Source organism: Leptinotarsa decemlineata, unplaced genomic scaffold (assembly GCF_025532065.1).
Source record: "Leptinotarsa decemlineata unplaced genomic scaffold, Ldec_3_MD MMD2_tig00000090_RagTag_RagTag, whole genome shotgun sequence".
Classification (NCBI taxonomy): Eukaryota; Metazoa; Arthropoda; class Insecta; order Coleoptera; family Chrysomelidae; genus Leptinotarsa; species Leptinotarsa decemlineata.
This window is the reverse complement of record NW_027412541.1, coordinates 6,490,019-6,509,189: the sequence shown is the minus strand read 5'-3', so window position 1 is coordinate 6,509,189 and position 19,171 is coordinate 6,490,019. Positions and strand designations below refer to the sequence as shown.

The following is a 19,171-nucleotide window of genomic DNA, read 5'->3' as shown; positions in this document are numbered from 1 at the left end:
GTTACAATATTGACATTAACCTGACGTTTTGTACTACCAAAAAAACACTTAGCCAGTAATTTATTTGATTTACCCCATGGTTGTAAGAGGTGGAAAACGCAACATCTAAAATTCATTTCCAATGTAACTTTTTGTCTTATTAGTTGTTTACCATTTAAAACTTTATTTCCGATAGCCTGTTTCATTCTAAACAAAAAATGCCTCTTGGGTTTTTTGCCCAAAATAAACCAGTTCGCAGCAAAAAACTATTTTACGAACACCTACAGAGATACATCGATAACAATACATATACATTGATATCAAAACACACAACATGTAGAAATCATAGTAAATGTTCAATACTTTCAATATGTTCTACCTTCAGACATTACGCATGCGTATAGACGTCGGCGCATTGAGCCACGTACCTATTCGCTCGAATATTCCTGGAGTAGGTATCTCTGATTATCCTGCACGCATCGATGATGCGGTTTCTTGAGTCCTCTACATCGCGAACAGGAATTCGATAAACCAAATGCTGTATATTGTTCCAAATAGAGAAATCGACAGGATTGAGATCCGGGGATCGAGCGGGCCAGTTCTGCGGTCCTTCTCGAACTATCCACTGATTTGAATATGTCTTAGTTAAATACGTGCTATTTGACTAAAATGGGCGGGAGCCCCATCATGCATAAAAAACATATCCCTTCTGACGCCCAAAGGAACTTTCTCCAGCAGTACTGGATGCACTTCTCTTAAAAATTGAACGTATGCCTCACCATTTAATCGAGGAGGTAGAAAATGAGGCCCAATTAAATCATCCCCAATAACTCCGAGCCATACGTTAAGAGAAAACTGTTCTTGATAGTTTTCATCAGCCCATATGTGATAATTATGAAAATTAATAATCTTGTCCTGAGAAAAACTACATTCGTCTGTGAATTTATCGTCTTCAGAAAGTCACAATTTCTTCTAATCATTTCCAGCATCCAATTGCAAAATTCATGACGGTTCGGAAAGTCACGCGGTAACATTTAGCTGGAAAGCAATCTTCTAGTACTGGTAGTAGGTTGTTCTTCAATCAAATTAAGTACTGCTTCCTCAAGCTGTGGTGTTCGTACTTCTCGAAGGCGACCACAATCCTGCGTTCTTTTGTCGAATGAACCATATTCTCGTAATCCTTGATGAAGTCGAGCAAATATATTCTATGTGAAGGATGCTGCCGTTGAGGATACATTTCAACATATCTTCTAGAAGCTTCTAACCCATTCCCCTGCGACAGACCGTAAACGTAATGCATATCAGCCATTTCCTCGTTTGTGTATGCCATTTTGATAACAAGTAAATTATTAAAGTAACAAATTAAGAACAGAACAACAACACACAATTAGTATTAATTCAATTTCGAAAATTCACAAACATAAAATAATTTTTTGCTGCGGTCTGGTTTATTTTGGGCAAAAAACCCAAGAGACGTTTTTTGTTTATAATGAAACAGGCTATCGGAAATGAATTTTTAAATGGTAAACAAATAATATGGGTTCCGTTTTCCACCCCTTACAAGTATGGGGTAAACCAAATAAATTTCTGGCTAAGTATTTTTGTTAGTTCAAAACGTCATGTTAATTTCAATATTGTAACTTTTTCAGTGCTTGTGAAAAAAATTGTTATACAATTTTTATGTATCTTAAGGGGCTGTATCTTAACAAGGGATGCTCCAATGAAGTTTCTTTATATGAAAGATCCTATCTTTTTTTCGATGAAAAATCACCTCCTTAAATGTTTTCTTATTTAGTTACACCCTGTATTGTTTCGGAAGAGATAAGTAACACTATGCATCTTGCTACGCACTGAATGTAAACGACACATGTGAATGACATGACAACAGAAATACTTTTCGAAGCTGTTTGCTTATAACGATAAAGATAGAGCTGTAATATATGAAAAAATACGATGGACGTAGACATTTTATATTGTTCTGTAATTAGTTGAATCAAGTCGTTAGGACTGGTTATGAATAGAAGTGATAAACGCAGAGCGGCAATCATGATCCAACAACCACCTATAAACTACATTCCCCCATTGAATTTCCTAAAACACTTTTCCAATTCGACCTGTGGTGTCGTTTGTAACGACTCCATCGGTAACAATTTCAGAAATGATTAAAACTTCCACTAATTTCAAACCACGATTCAGTATAAATAAAACATATCAATTAAGGAATAACAGAAACGTATTTCTTTCTAATAAACGATAAAAGTATATATCATTTTCTGATGTCCGTCTCTCAGACAGAAATCATGAAAATCCTGTAGTAAAACAGAAAATCCTAGATAATATACTCACCATTTGTCTATTTTAAAATTATTTTCAATGAAAAATTTTAATCGTGCAAGTTTTAATTTCTTGTGTGTGAAAACCAATTTCACATATAGAACTAAAAAATTCTCCTCTTTTGAATATCTCGTCTAATGTGTGAATTGGTTGTTAGTTTATAACATGTTTGATTAATGATAATTAATATGAAAGTAGCTGTTTCAGGAGGACTTTCTTTCACTTTGTGTCGGAAAGTTACTTCTTTGCATGATCTACACATCCATGTATAGAGATACTTATTTTCAAATTGATTACTTCCTTTCTTTGGAAGATTCCCTCATCCTTTTTTTGTATCAAGATGGAGTAGTAGAAAGCAAAAAACTTTCTTTCCCAAAAATTAATCATTTCTAAAAATATAACCCCTTCAATTCAAATAAGATTCCTCTTGGCTGGAAATAAATCAATTAGGTGAATGAATGTCATTACGATGTCATCGATGACATAAGCAGATCAAGCTTATCCCGTGACATTGAAATTCGTAATTCATGAATGAATTGTGTGTATTTTCTATAATGTTATCCAATTTGGTACTGAAGAGCCTTTTGGGGCAAGTGTCTTAAGGCGAAACATCGATGTATACCAGTGAGGATGACAGTGTTCCATGTAAGTGCAATTTCTTACCATTCATATAAAGTAGAACTCATGTGAATGATATCTGATTTTTATTCCACAGCGAATGTTTGAAATACAAACTGAGTAGAGAAAAGTATCTTCTGTATAATTCAGTGTTCATGTAGAAGTATTTTTTCGTGTAATTCAATGTTATATGAAAGTAGTTGTTTCAGGAGGACTTTCTTTAGTTTGTGTCTGAAAGTTACTTCTTTGCATGATTTACACATCCATGTATAGAGTTATTTATTTTCAAATTGATTACTTCCTTCCTTTCTTTGGAAGATTCCCTCATCCTTTTTTTGTATCAAGATGGAGTAGTAGAAAGCCAAAATCTTTCTTTCCCAAAAATGATAATTAGTTCTGATTGTTTGAAATTAGTTTGTTCCTGAACTCAAATTACATTATTACTCCTTAAGAAAGTAGAATACCATGTGGTTTAAATTCAAAGCACTGATAGTAAAATTCAGAAAAACGTCGTGTTGCGCTTTTTAATCATTGAAAATGTCACAATGAAATGGTATTGGAAAACGTTATGGATTTTATCAAGTTTCGACTGATTCAATCACATGAATAATTGGTAATTGATTGTTTTGATTGACTGATCCCAACAGAGAAGTCACTTGACTCTCAAGATCAATCGTTTTCATTTATCTCTCATTCTATATAACATATTATGTTTTTTCTATATTAACTTGAAAAAAGAAAAACCCTATACCTACTTGAATTTTCTGCTCGATTTCAATGATTCGAGATTTTTACTCAAACTGTGTAACTTATTGCTTTCAATCTATTCAACTTTCTATTTCTCCTAGGATTCAATTTGCGATTTGTTTTCGGCATCTTTCTTGATATTAAATATTTATTCGCAAAATGCTAAATAATATTTTGATTATTGAGGAATACAAGCGATGGAAAATTAACAAAAGTGCAAAGTTTGAGTTCAAGTCGAAAATATCATTGGATGAGCTGCGATATCACCACGTGACTAGTGTATAGTAAAACGCCAGAACTCTGAAGTGACAAAATTAAAAAACGTGCCGTGTCACAAATACCATTGGATGAGCTGTAGGAAAGGGAAAAGTGTGTTTCACATGTGGAAACTTTACATAAAGAAAAAACACTTATCGAATACTAGGTAAGTAAAAAGTTACAGTGGTACAAACTGTAAAATGTATACAAATACACAAGTTGGGTATTTCTATTTGTATTCCAAATGTATTGAAAACACTTTTCCTTCACCAGAACAAAATACTGTCTCTCGACGTTCGTGTCCTTTATCAAGTTAGCATCATCAGAAGATGACTAAAAATGAATTCAACAGCTATCCTACTTTCTTATATACGCATTTTGACCAACCATCACTTCATTACCTAAATTAAATTGATTCCTAGAATAACGTATTTGTGTTATATTGTTATTGTTCTTATTGTTAAGGTAGCCTTAAAATTCAGTTCTAACAGCATCTAATAATGCAAACTTGTTTAACGAAACGCGCGTCAAAATAAAGTATTCTGTTCTGGTGTGGGAAAAGTATTTTTAATAGATCCATTTTAAGCCAGGAATTCCAATATCATTATTCCGACGTTTATGTCGTAATTTCACAGTTGAGTGTAGCAAAAACATGAATCCGAGTCAGAAAACGGGAATATCAAAAAAATAACTAGTGTGGCTCTTTTACGCTTTTTACAACTGTTATAGTAGTTGTGAAATAAATAAAACAGAAAAATTAAGTGACAATAGATCAATATATAAAGCGTTTTCTGGCGCTCATGTATTCAAAACGTATTCGTCTATGATTTAAATACATTCATTCTGGCGTTGAAACGATGACGTTACATCAACTATGCTTTGAAATGTATTCATGATAATTCAAAAGTAGCGTGAGGTTGGTTTTGAAATGGAATTTGACGTTACGTTAGGTCAGCTGTAAGTTTCTGCTTTGTTTTGATTGTTATAGTTCATAAAGTGCTGAAAACCTTTCATCAATTACGTTGTAAGGATGTACAAAATAAAGTTGTATGCACAAATCCGATTCTAATTGAGGTTAGAGAAAATTGAAAAGTGTTCTCATTATTGAATTTTATATCTGACACAAATCGAGTTATTCAATTATTATTATCTTATTATTAATGACGTCACTACGAATAGCGAATCGTTTTGAATACACGCTCGAATAAAATTTTTAAACGCCAGAAAATACCTATAACAGCATAGCTGTCGAGTTTCACGCTCCCAAACATTGTAGCCAAGTTGCAACTGTCCCGAGACACTTCACGTTTTGTGGCCTGATATACAATTTTTCCAATTTTAATGTTGGTAAGCATACTATTTGAAATTCCTTCGGAACAGCAGCACAGAACAGCAGAATTCTGAGTCCAAAGTTCGAAGATAAACATATAAAGTTTGTTTTTGAACTTGTCACATTTATGATTTAGTATTTTAGATTTTAGTAATATTTCATGAAATTAATGAATGATGAGGATGCAATGAAAAGTGATAACTACCAAATCACCACTAAGCACTACCTAAAAATTTTGTATTTTGGGCTCTTCAGTTTAAAGTTCATCTAAATTTTTACAGGCTCTGCTCACACTCTAGTTATTTCTTCTGCACTAAACATGTGGACGGTTTCTTTCCCACTGATAATAACAATACTTTTCCTTGCTCTTCAAGATGTATACAGTGAGAATGAGAAAAAGGCTAAAGAATTCATCCCAACACATGACTGGCAAATTGTTGAAAAAGGTTAATTATTATTTTTTATTGCTTATATATTTCATTAACATTATTTTACTAGGTCAAAAAATTCCAAAAGGACTTCACATAAGAGTCAATTTTGCCACAGGGAAAACTGAAGCCAAAATGTTAAATGAAAAGGAAAAACCCAATAAAGAAAATGCTCTAGTAGAAATGCCGGTAGACTATGAAACAGAAAGTCTTTTGGATACAGAAGTTATAAAAGAAGCTTTAAAAAAAATAAAAAATGATGAATATACTGAACACAAAGATTACAGGAAAACTAGCAATTTTCGAAGTTACGAACAAATTAAAGAAGATTTGTCAGACTTGAATCTCACTGCTAAAGTTGACACTGAAGTTGTAAAAGAGCTTTTTGACCAGTATAAGAGAGAAATAGAAAAGATTAATTTAAATGAGCATGCTATATTAAGAATACTTGAGGATTTCGACTTTTTGGCACATCAGTTTGATAATGGATTAGAATTTGTCAGACAAAATGGGTTTAATGTTATTATTTACAGAAATCTCAATCTCACCAGTGATAAAATCAAAGAAGAAACTTTGAAACTTTTTGGATCACTGGTGCAAAATAACGCAAAAGTGCAAATCCATGCCTTAGAAACTGGAAGTATACCGATTATTTTAAGAACTTTGAATCTAGAATCATCATCCCAAGTAAAAAGTCGAGGAGTTTTTGCTCTCAGTTGTTTACTTAGAAGATTTCCATTAGCCCAGTTTCATTTTATTCAAAACGGTGGACTCTTTATTGTAACCAAATTATTGACTGAGGAGTATCCACTCAAAATTCAAGTCAAGTTGGTAACACTAATGAATGATTTACTTTTGGAAAACTTACATGCCCTAAAAGGTACTTCTGAGGAGAATAGAAATATTTTGATAGGACAGTATAAACTTGTTAACCTAGAAAATTTATTACTGGAACAGAATTGGTGCAAGTTTTTGAATAAACTTTTAGTTACAACAGTAACAACCGATCCAGAGAATCATGATATAATAGATAAATGTTTGACTTCAATGCACACAATAGCAAAAAAATGTATTGGATCATTCCACGAAGAACTTTTATTGAAATTGAAGAAGAGGTATGAAATTTTGTCAAAGGAAAATTTAGAAGAAAGTGGGAGTGATAATTCAGATTTCTTTTCAAACATTTATAAATTATGCAGCGAAATCTTACATTTAGTAAATATCAAGACTGAATTGTGATAAGGAAATGAAACATTTAAATAATATAATTGTTTTTTTACTATTGTCAGGTTTATTAGCCATGGTGTTCCGGGTTTTTAGGCCTGACGTTTCATCTGCAATTGCGGCAGACATCAAAGGTAATGCGGCAATAGTCAAAGTGATCTACCTTGCTGTGATATTTTCAGTTTGAAGACTTTAAACATGATTGAAAGCTCAATTTTCATCAAAAATACACGCTTCATAAAATCAAAATAATGGCAGTGCAAATATTGACAGGATCATGCTCAAATCTAACAGAATGATAGAGACCATAACAAAGGTTTAGTAATAATGTCTATACCTATATTGATGTTCCATGGGAACATACATAATTTCAACTTTATTAAAAATTAAATTGCTTATAAAATGATGAGGAACATGTGTTTTGATCTCTTTGTATTTAAAGTTGTAGTTTTATTGATAAAAGATTGATTATCCTCATATATCACAATAGAATTATTGCCTTGTGTATTATGTCATCCAAAAGTTGTTTAACAAATAGATATTCATAAACTGTACCTTACGATTTGATCTTTGCAAACTTCATTAAAAAAATATATTCCACACTTTTCGCAATTACAGTAGCTTTCTGGTAGTGAATGACATACTGACAATACATACTGACAATATATACTCTAATTTTTTTATACCCCAAGTAAGCATAAGTGAGAGATACTTAAGTACTTCTTCAATTCATAATACTTTTATACATCCTCAAATTATGGTTACCTAGAACATATATCCATTCTACATCAATAATACAATGTCAGTTTCTAAGAAAACAAGTTCAGTAATGGTGATCTATTTAAATCCAATTGTTCATTCAGAAAAACGTTTGAATTTCTAAGTTTAATTATTTCCATTGCTTCCAAATAATTGAGCTTTAAACCTTTATTTTCTACTTGTAAAATTTCAAAATCTCCGTTAAAGATATGATTTTCTTCTAAAAGATTAATTGAATATGTTGAACTTGTTTTCTCATTTATATAGCTCATATGATGCTCTTTTTGAAAATACTTTTTTGGAAAGTTGTTTATTAATTCAGTTTTAGATCCGTTGTTTACTACACTAGACTACTAGAAGTGGCTTCATTATTGAATAAACAAGATATTAAAATTGTATATAGAACCGGTGATACCTAGGAAAAGTAAATCAAAAATAATAAAGACAAAACATCCAAATTCGAGAAATCAGGAGTAGGTACATAAATTAAATTGTGAAACTTGTCCTAAGATATATATTGGTCAAACTGGCAGATCATTCAGAAATCACATCAAAGAACATCATATGAGCTATGTAAATGAGAAAACAAGTTCAACATGTTCAAATCATCTTTTAGAAGAAAATCATCTTTAACGGAAAATTTCCACATAGAAAATAAAGGTTCAAAGCTTAATTATTTGAAAGCAATAGAAATCAATAAACTTGAAAATTCAAACATTTTAAAGAATGACCAACTGGATTTGAACAGACCACCGTTACTGAACTTGTTTTCTCAGAAACAGACATTGTATTATTGATGTAGAATTGATATAATATGCTCTAGGTAATCATAATTTGAGTAGATGCTTTCCATAATTATGATCGAAGAAGTAACTAAGTAGGTTTCCCTCATTGGGGTATATAAAAATTTGGGTACACAATAGTATTAACTTTCAGTATGTCATTCACTACGAAAAAGCTACTGTAAGGTGTAATTTATAAAATTGCTATGGATCTTCATCAAGTAACGGCCGAATCAATAAAAAAAAAGACATTCTGTTATGCATTGTATTAGAGCCACATATTTGGCTTCTGCACTAAATGAGGCAACATCATCTGTTTCTTTGATTTAAAAAAAATATTAATTAAGGTCGACATCTCCCCTCATGAAGACGCCATATGTAGGATCACATAGAACTCTATCCTTGGATATCAAAGATAAACGAGGATCCCCAAGGCGATCCGTTGTAAAGCCAAGCTTTGACATCGACCACCGATGAAATTCGTCCTCTATCTTTCACTGCAAAGCAGCTAGTTGAAAATCAGAGCCCAAATACAACGCATTAATTATTCAATACAAGGCAGGGCTTTTTAGACCCATCATACATCTCATCAGTGATGCTAGGCTGAACCATAAATAAACTTTTGGATTCAACTGCCCTTAGAGGACAATCCTGAGTAAGTAAGGTCGATGACTTCTCTCCTTGAAAAGACAGCATTGTTTCGACCCACCATAGGTCTCATCAGTAGTGCTAAGCAGAACCACAAATGCAATGATGGTCTCAACTGTCTTTGATGGACAAGCCTGCATAAGTGAGGGCAATGGCATCTTTCCTAACGAAGACGCCATTATACAGAATATGATGATAGAAGTTTCATACAGGGTATCTGACAATTGGCACCCTCAACTTTGAAATTTTAAATACGGATATGTACGTGACTGTTCAAAAAATGAGGTGAAAAAGTGTTTTGCCTATTCGGCGATTTTCGCTATCGAAAAATATGGATCAAAGAATCTGCATCAAATTTTGTGTAAAAACTGGAATTATGTGCTCAAAAACACCTGAAATGTTGACCGTGGCATATGGTTGGACGTCCCAGCATATCAACAACCGATGAAAATGTTTAGAAAGTGAAGAAAATTGTTATGCAGAATTATCGAATCACTATTAGAGAAGTCGCTGAGGATATCGGCATATTGGTTGGCAAATGTCATGCAATTTTTTTGTGAATTTTAGGCATGAAGCGTGTGGCAGCGAAGTTCGTTTTAAAATTGCTGAATTTTGAAAAAAAAAACCATCGCATGAGCATCGCTCGGGAATTGTTGAATGACCTTAACAGCGATCCAGATTTGCTCAAAAGGGTCATAACTGGCGACGATACGTCACTTGGGTATATGGTTATTAATTACTTTGAAACCAATGGAAAACCCAGTAGAGCCAAGATCAAAAAAAGCACGCCAAGTTCAATCAAATGTCAAGGTTTTGCACTGTTTTCTTTGATTACCATGTCGTAGTGCATCAGGTGTTCTTGCCGCTTGCGAGAAGCAATACGAAGAAAAGTTCTGTATCTTGGAAAATTCACCTGGTCACTCTTCATTGCTTGTTCGTAATTTTTTGGCCAAAAGCAACACCGTAATCATGCCTCAGCCACCGTATTTACCAGATTTGGCTCCCAAAAAATGCATATCAGAACTGCTTCAAGGATTGGAAAAAACGCTGGCATAAGTGTATTGTATCTGAGGGATACTACTTTGAAGGGGACAAATTAGAAATTGATGAATATATATATATACAGGGTGTCCCTGGACTTCCTCTTTTCCTCTCGGGAATGTATAGATGGGGTCAAAATATCACCAGTACTTCATATAACTTTTTTTCCTAAAATCCTTCGTTACCAAGTAACGGGCCCTCGAAGTTACAAAATGAAAAATGTTTTTCTTTGATAACTTTTCAAGTGAATATTCAAAATCATCCAAATTTTGGTAATTGACTAAACAAATGAATTCCTTCGATGAGCTTTCATGCAGGAGTCAGTTGTTTTGCTACAAAGTCAGAAACGGACTACCCCCGATGGTCCACACCCCAAAACTTTGAAATGACAGATATTTTTCAATATTTTTCAACAAATTAAGGTTACTTGGACAATTTTATGAATAAAAGTGCTCGTGTGGAAAGTCGATCGGAGCAACGAGTCTTGATAAAAATGTAGTTTCACTCGACGACATCAAACCCGCTCGTCCACCATTATTTGAAATGAATAATTATCAAAGCAGAAATAATAATGATAACGTTAATTCAACAACATTTATCCTGAGATGTCTACCATTATTCGAAAATATTAGTTTTTAAGGAAAATGGAAATGATAGGTAAAATGTTCATAACGAATTTTTATAATGCAAACACGTTTAACTAACGAAACTCAAGAGCCTCAAGAGCAAACAGAAATGAAAAATCCGCTACAGAAACTGCTCGATATGACCACCTTCTCTTTCTATACATTTTCTTAGTCTGCGAAGACACCCTCTCTGTACTTGAAATAGCATTCCAGGGTCGTTTCGTATGGCTTCACAATGTAATGTTATTCTATTCAACAATGCATCTCTTGTGTGAATAGGTGTAGCGTAAACAAGGCTTTTTAGATGCCCCCACAGAAAGAAATCCAATGGATTTAAATCCGGAGACCGCGATGGCCATGAATATGGCCCACCTCTACCAATCCATCTATTGTGGAAAATATGGTTCAGATGGTCACGCACATTCAAACTAAAATGAGGAGGAGCGCCATCATGCATAAACCACATATCGCTTCGGGTTTGCAATGGAACATGTTCCAAAAGTCCATTCAAATCGTTCTGAATGAACTCCAAATAACGTTCTCCATTCAATCGGTCCTGTAGAACGAATGGTCCTATAAGATGGTTTCCTATGATACCAGCCCAAACATTCACGTTGAATTTCCGTTGGTGTTTGGTTTGCAATATCCCATGGGGATTTTCTTCGGCCCATATATGGAGATTATGAGAGTTGATAACTCCATCTCTACTGAAACCTGTTTCATCAGTGAATAAAACTCGATTAATAAAAGTCATATCCTCTCTTTGCCTATCCATGAACCAATTGGCATATTCCAGTCGTGCTGGAAAATCTTGAGGTGTCATGGCATGTACCTTCTGGATGTGAAATGGGTGGAGCAGTTGTTCCCTAATTATTCTATGAATAGTGGACTTGGATGTATGGAACTGTTCTGATAGATTTCTGATGCTCATTGAAGGATCATCAGCGACGGCTTCCAAAATATTTTCCTCCAATACAACGGTACGTACAGTCCTAGGAGCGCCCTCACCACCTCGTTTTGGCAAAACTGTACCTACAATAATATCGAAATAAAACAACGTGCTCAAATTATTTATCAATTATTACATACCTGTTTCCCTCAAGCAGCGATCGACACGCTCGAATGTTTCTCTTGACGGTACCGTTCGATTGGGAAAATGCTCGGAATACAGACGACGAGCTTCTGCAGCATTACAAAATGCTCGTCCATAAAATACATGCATATCTGCATATTCATTGAATGTAAACTGTCGGCCATATCAAAAAAATTTAATATAGAATATTGACAATACAATGATAGTCATATGACAACGCAACACTCAACAGAACAAAATCGCATTCCAGTTTCTCATTTTTTATCAAAACTTTCTAAAAGGTTTTTTTGTCAACATCTGTGAAAGAAATATTATTCCCTGGATATTTTTCACCTGAGCATGTGCAGCCGTTTTTGTAGTTCATTCGTTGGCTTTTTATTAGTATAGTAAATATTTTTTCCGATGTGCGTTTTTTCAGTTAAATTTAGATTCGTGTTGAAGAATTTCTCCCATAAAATTATAATTATCAGTGAAACTCCTCAACAGTTTAGCTGTGAAGAAGAATTTGAAACATTCGAATGTTGAGTTTCATGAGATTCAGATAACTGATCAACACGAAACGTGATTATTCCACACGTATTATGTACATACAACAGTTTAGCTGTGAAGAAGAATTTGAAACATTCGAATGTTGAGTTTCATGAGATTCAGATAACTGATCAACACGAAACGTGATTATTCCACACGTATTATGTACATACAAAATATGGAATGAATTCGATATTTCATAGTAGAGTAGCTTGTTGGTTTAAAAACACCACGAATCTACAGAACTTGATTTTTCTTTTGAAAAAATATCTGCTATCACAATTGTGACTTAAACTTCCATATAGGTACTGTACTTTTTGTTTACGACTTCATTTTAGCATACTTTGTATTATTCCTGTTATAAATGTTGTTTAATTTACGTTATCATTATTATTTCTGCTTTGATAATTATTCATTTCAAATAATGGTGAACGAGCGGGTTTGATGTCGTCGAGTAGAACTACATTTTTATCAAGACTCTTTGCTCCGATCGACTTTCCACACGAGTACTTTTATTCATAAAATTGTCCAAGTAACCTTATTTTGTTGAAAAATATCTGTCATTTCAAAGTTTTGGGGTGTGGACCATCGGGGCTAGTCCGTTCCTGACTTTGTAGCAAAACAACTGACTCCTGCATGAAAGCTCATCGACGGAATTCATTTGTTTAGTCAATTACCAAAATTTGGATGATTTTGAATATTCACTTGAAAAGTTATCAAAGAAAAACATTTTTCATTTTGTAACTTCGAGGGCCCGTAACTTGGTTACGAAAACTTTTAGGAAAAAAAGTTATATGAAGTACTGGTGATATTTTGACCCCATCTATACATTCCCGAGAGGAAAAGAGGAAGTCCAGGGACACCCTGTATATATATATATATATATATATATATATATATATATATATATATATATATATATATATATATATGTGTTATTTTTCCGGGTGTTCATCAGTTGTGTACTATTCGATAGTCGACTTTTCGCCATCATCTCAGATGGCATCAAGACGAGTTCGCTTCGAGAGGTGTTACACCTCTCGAAGCGAAGCAGTAACTCGTCTTGATAATGCCAGAGAAAAATTAAGGAAAATAATTTGGGTAGCCACTGTGAATGTGTTCCATGAAAAAAATAACATATGTTGGTTTCCATTACAGAAGATTAGGGAATTAAAAAGGAAACTTCATATGAATTCGAAAATAACACTCTTGGCGATGAATTTGCGGTCTTTACATTTATCAATAAATAGACCTCCAATAAGTTTTACCTATCATACTTTACTAGATATAAGCGTATCTTCAAATCTATAATTAGAGCTGCAAATGAGACGTACTTCCGGAATAAAATTGACAAGGCAAATAATAAAAACGAGAAAATTGTTTGTTTTGAAAATTTTTTTTGTGTAATTCAATGTTTATACGAAATGTGTATGTTTTCTTTGCAACAGCCCTGTGATTGACTGCAACCTCACAAATGGAACCGATTTGTAATTAATCCAGTAACTAATTGTCAACAAGAGTTCTCTCTTAGACAATTTTAATTACATTTTGATTGATTGATAATCATTCATTCAATTTAGTTTTCCACAAAAAATATTTCGGCTATTTTCGAAATTGAAGTTTTTTGAAACTTAATTATAAAAGTGAATGAGAGTAGTTTGGGAGATAGAAGGCTGAGACTTCATATTCTGGTAAATAAGTTTTTCTGTATTTGAAAATATCAGGTTTACAGAACTTTTTTCAGAGTTAATTTAAGGGTAGCGTACTCCTGCATCGATTGCTAATTTTTGGTTCTTTCTGTATGATGAAAGGCTTTTTAGAATTTGGTGTGTGTTATCTAGGTTTGATAAGATGCAGAAGTTTTTTGAAATGTAAAATTTTCTGACAAATCGATAATCATAAAGTTTTCAATTTGTAGGAAACAATTTGAGATACGGTGTATCCAAAATAAGGAGGGCAAATATGGGAAAATCGGAAACCGTGAAAGACAGTCAGTTGATTTAGAAACTATGTTGTCGCCAAAAATAATGACTTATAACGGTTCATATAAAAAAGTAAAATTGGTAAGACAAAATGTTAGATTAAAAATCTGAAAACGCCGTCTTGTACAGCTTGAAAAGTGGCAATGTGAGTGTTTTTGTTTTTCAATATCTTCTTTCATGAAATAAAACCAATTTTTAAAACTAAATTGACGAATATCTCTGGAGCCATTTGGAATTTCATGAATTTTAAAACGTCATTGAAACAAGCTCAGAAATGGTACCTTTGTTTCCGATTTTTCCATGTTGTCCTTCATTATCTTAGATACAGATTGTATAAAATATGACTAACAAGATGCATTTCTCATGACAAAAAACGAAAATTTCCTTTTTTTTCTGATTGACTCGCCCATTACTTGATGAAGATCCATAACAATTTCACAAACTACACCTAACCATTTGATCTTCACAAACTTCATTTTCAAAAATTCTTTCAAGAATTAACTTTCACCTTGGGTGTAGTTTGTGAGAATATTTCCCTCTCTGAAGATCACAATATCAAATTTGAAGATACAAAAGTTTTGGTAACTACCTACATCTATATATCATGCCAGTTTCAATTTTGCAATATAAAACACAAAAACAAGTTCACTAGAGAGGAAGCAACCCAGGTTAACAAAGCTTAGCAACCTGGTTTAACACCAAAATTATATTCAACCCCACCTCACTAATTATCCAACCGGAAATAGTTACCTCAACGTTACCTCAATAGTAACCTCAACGATACGAATATAAGCTCAGAGACAGAAAACAATAATCTTTGAACTTCTGAAGAAAATGTCTACATACAATTTATTTTTCACGCTAATTGGTACTCAAAAAATTGCTGATGTAGGTATAACATGAAAGTTCCAGAGAATTAGTATAACTGTTTATTTTTTGATGTTGCTAACCAGCACGAGTACCTACCAGACGTTGAACTTTTTCAATATAACAACAAGAGTGTGGCTAGCAAATCCCATTTCCGAGATATTGCTATTTTATTTTTTTCAAACGCCCAGAATCGCTCTATGAGCATTTACTCAAATTGCAGTCGCAAATTGCTGTTAAGCTACGGCATCGGGGAGATGTCATTTTTTTATGTGTTTAATGCCCTTTCATGTAATAAATACCACGGGTTTTTTGAAGAAAAAAAGATCATTGAAAATAGAAAGAAAATGACAAAATCTCCAAAAGTCGTACCTCAATTATGAGAAGGGCTATTGCAATTTAAGTAAATACTCATACTCTTCCTCTTGAAGATGATCACTTGGTTATCGAAACACGTGTCGAGGTGTTAAAATAACGGTTTGGTGTTGGGAAAAAACTCCAGTAATATTTAAATGCTCTTAGTTGACAAACAGAATCAAATTTTTATATATTTTCTTGGTTTACTGTGCCAAGTTTTATCGAAATCTGAAATGGTGAAGTTAAATTTTTCAGTGAAGTATGTTGATTTGACATGAAATGACCCTTTCTTGAGTTTCAAAAGTTTTTTCAATTCTCTCATACGTTTTTATTTTGCTTCACCAAACTCAATAAAGTACAATCTGTCGAAACTTGTTATTCATATTTTCTTGTTATTCAATTTGTTGCTTGCTTTTATATTTATTTGCTCACCATATAGTTGTTGATAAAAAAAGAGGGAGACTGTCAGAAGTTACTTTGGAAAAGTCATAAAAATTTTGTTAGACTAAAAATACAGTTTTGATGGCGATTCCTGAAAGGAAGAATAACTAGAGTCTTAACATTGGTGACCACGACATGGAAAAAGATGCGTCGATAAATTCACAAACATCCTTGCTGGACAGACCTAGACGAGGAACTGCAGGGATTAACAGGAATCTTGATGATAACTATATCTGGCCTGATAAATTTGGCAAAGAAAGAAGTTGTATACCGTCAAATCCTGTTTCAGTAAAATCGAAACAATCAAGAGACAAAATGAGTGAAGTTTTCAGTCTACATTCACAATAAGGCATAGACGGAAAGCGATTAGCATTTGAAAATGAGAAAAAGAGACAAGAATTAGAGAAGAAGATGCGCCTATTAAAACAGGAAGAATTAGTGAAAAGTTTTAAATTGTTAGAGCTAGAGCGCCAATTGGGAGAAGCTGAAAGCAGCCGATCGAAATAAAGAGCTCAAGTACCACCGATAAAGCAGAAGAAACGAAATAACGAGTGTATCAATGGATATGAAACCACCCAGAAGAATGCATACATGAAGAAGCAAGAGGTAGAGATGATAGACAGTGAAGTTAAATTACTTCGTGAAACTATTTCGAATGCCATCAACAGTTTCAAATCCGACCTTTGTTTCACAAACACTTCAAAAATATTTGCAATCTATGTGACTTCAGTAATGAAGAAATTATGCTTAAACTTTAGAAATGTTTGAAAGGGGAAGCCAAATCCGCGGTAGCTGGGATGATGCTCACAGCAGATAATGTGAATTTGGTTATACAAACCCTTGAATTACGAATTTATTATCGATGATCTAATATCCAAAGTAAGAGTTCTTCCCGATCTGAAAGATTCAAATTTTGAGAAACTCATACAATTCTCCAGTGAAATAAACAATAATGTTGGTTGCAATAATGAAAACTGTCAAATCTCCAGGACATCTTCAGAATCCACAGCTACTGAAAGACCTGATCAGAAAGTTACCTAGTTATTTGAAGTTGAAATGGGGCGAGAAAATGATTGAAGGAAATGAAAAGTTGGATTTGGAAGATTTTGCCAAATGGGTGGGAGAAGTTGCAAGAGCTACCTGCTATGTTAGCACTCCTTCAGTTTCTGAAAGATTTGACCAAACATATTTTTCGAAAAAGCCTGAAAAAGTAATTTTTTTCAAAGGGAGCTTTCAAGAGAAGAAATGTTTTTATGATAAATATATAAGTGTTTTCACTGACCTTACTTCAGCTTTTGATTGTGTAAATCATCAAATTCTTTTGGAGAAATTACATTTTTATGGAGTCAGAGGAGTTTACTCTGATATAATAGCCTCATATTTAAAAGGAAGAAGCCAAGTAGTAGAACTGACAGATTCGCGGAGTGAAAAAATGAATTTAATCAGAGGGGTGCCTCAGGGTTCCATACTGGGCCCACTATTGTTCCTTATATATATTAACGATTTACCACATAACATGGGCCAAGTAAATATTAAAACAATAATGTATGCAGATGATGCAACGCTGAGTAAAACAGTTGATGAATTAAATTGCCCGCAACAAAGCCTGAATATAATCTTAGATAAAGCAAAATCTTGGTTTATACCAAACGAGTTAATATTGAACGAACAAAAAACAGAATATTTAACTTTTGAAATCAATAAATCGAATATAAACGAACAATCGGTGGTCAAGTTCTTGGGGGTAAATATAGATTCAAATTTAAGATGGTCAGAACATATAAATAATATGTGCAATAGACTAAGTAAGACAATTTATGCAATAAGAGTGATAAAAAAAGTTATAAACCAAAATGCAGCACTAATGACATATCATTCCCTTTTCCATTCAATTCTGAAATACGGGATTCTAAGCTGGAGTTCAGCATCTAAAACTCATCTAGACAAAGTATTTATTATTCAAAAAGCAGCCGTGAGAGCCATAACCTCGAGTAAACCCAGTGAAACCTGTCGACCGTTATTTAAAGCTATGAAAATTATGACTCTATATTCAGTTATTGTATTTGAAAATCTGCTAAACATTGAGGAAAACTTAAATAAACATACCATGCACACAGACATACATCATTACAATACAAGACATAAAACAGATCTTGTACAGGAATTAAATAGATTGAAGAGAACTGATAATGTCGGTATCAGGCTATACAATTTACTACCACCTCAGTTTCGTCAATTACCAAGCAAAACATTCAAGAGTAAGTTAAAAAATATTTTGAGTACAAACCCTATTTATAACATTGATGAATTTTCTGATGTAATTGGGAGTTTATTGTTCGAATTGATTGCCTAAAGTAGAAAGCTATATATAGCATGTGATAGTTACTAGATTATTAAGTTGAAAATTAAACTGACGTGATATCTTTCAATTGTAATGCTATCATTGTAATAATGAATTTATGTTATCCTGTATTGACTATGTTTCCTAAAGACTAAATGAATATTGTTACAAGTCTATAAAGTCGATATTTTTAACTTGCGTGTTAATGTTAATGTTGTTTAATTACTCAATTTTAAGCTAATAACCTGTAATGTTTTTAATTTTAGACTATTTCAGATATACTTTGTTGACGTATCGATAAACTGTATGTGTTTCTAAAGATTAAATAAAATTTATTATTATTATTATTATTGCAACGAAAAAGCTCATGTCCATGGAAAACGATGACGTCGATAAACGGTGGAAAATCGTTACGGAAAACAAGCTGTGCTTTTCTTGTTTAAAGAAAAATCATCATAAGTTCAAATGCAGGACAAGGAAACCTTGTAAAGTCAATGGCTATAAACTATTCCACCATCGACTACTACATAGAAATATTCCGCAAACATTTCATTGCCCTAGTGAACGAGGAGAATTTTCTGGACCATACCGTATCTGCCGAGCAACGACAACATCGATCTTATCGTTGCTCGGCAGATACGGTATGGTCCAGAAAATTCTCCTTTGGCAAGTAAATGCAAATTAGGATGGGCTGTTCATGGTGTGAGCAAATCTAAGGTTGGAATAGCTGAAAAATCTCATCATACCTTGCATATTTGCGTATCAGATCAAGATGAAAATTTGCAAGA

The 19,171-nt window shown here is 33.3% G+C and overlaps 1 protein-coding gene across 1 annotated transcript; it reads left to right on the top strand.

The window, feature by feature from the left end:
• Positions 1-5,335: 5,335 nt before the first annotated feature.
• LOC111513675 (Sil1 nucleotide exchange factor) lies at positions 5,336-6,976 on the top strand. The gene is made up of 2 exons (XM_023169898.2): positions 5,336-5,712; positions 5,765-6,976. The coding sequence occupies exons 1-2, from the start codon at positions 5,586-5,588 to the stop codon at positions 6,931-6,933; spliced, it is 1,296 nt and encodes a 431-aa protein (XP_023025666.2). The 5' UTR covers positions 5,336-5,585; the 3' UTR covers positions 6,934-6,976.
• Positions 6,977-19,171: the final 12,195 nt, after the last annotated feature.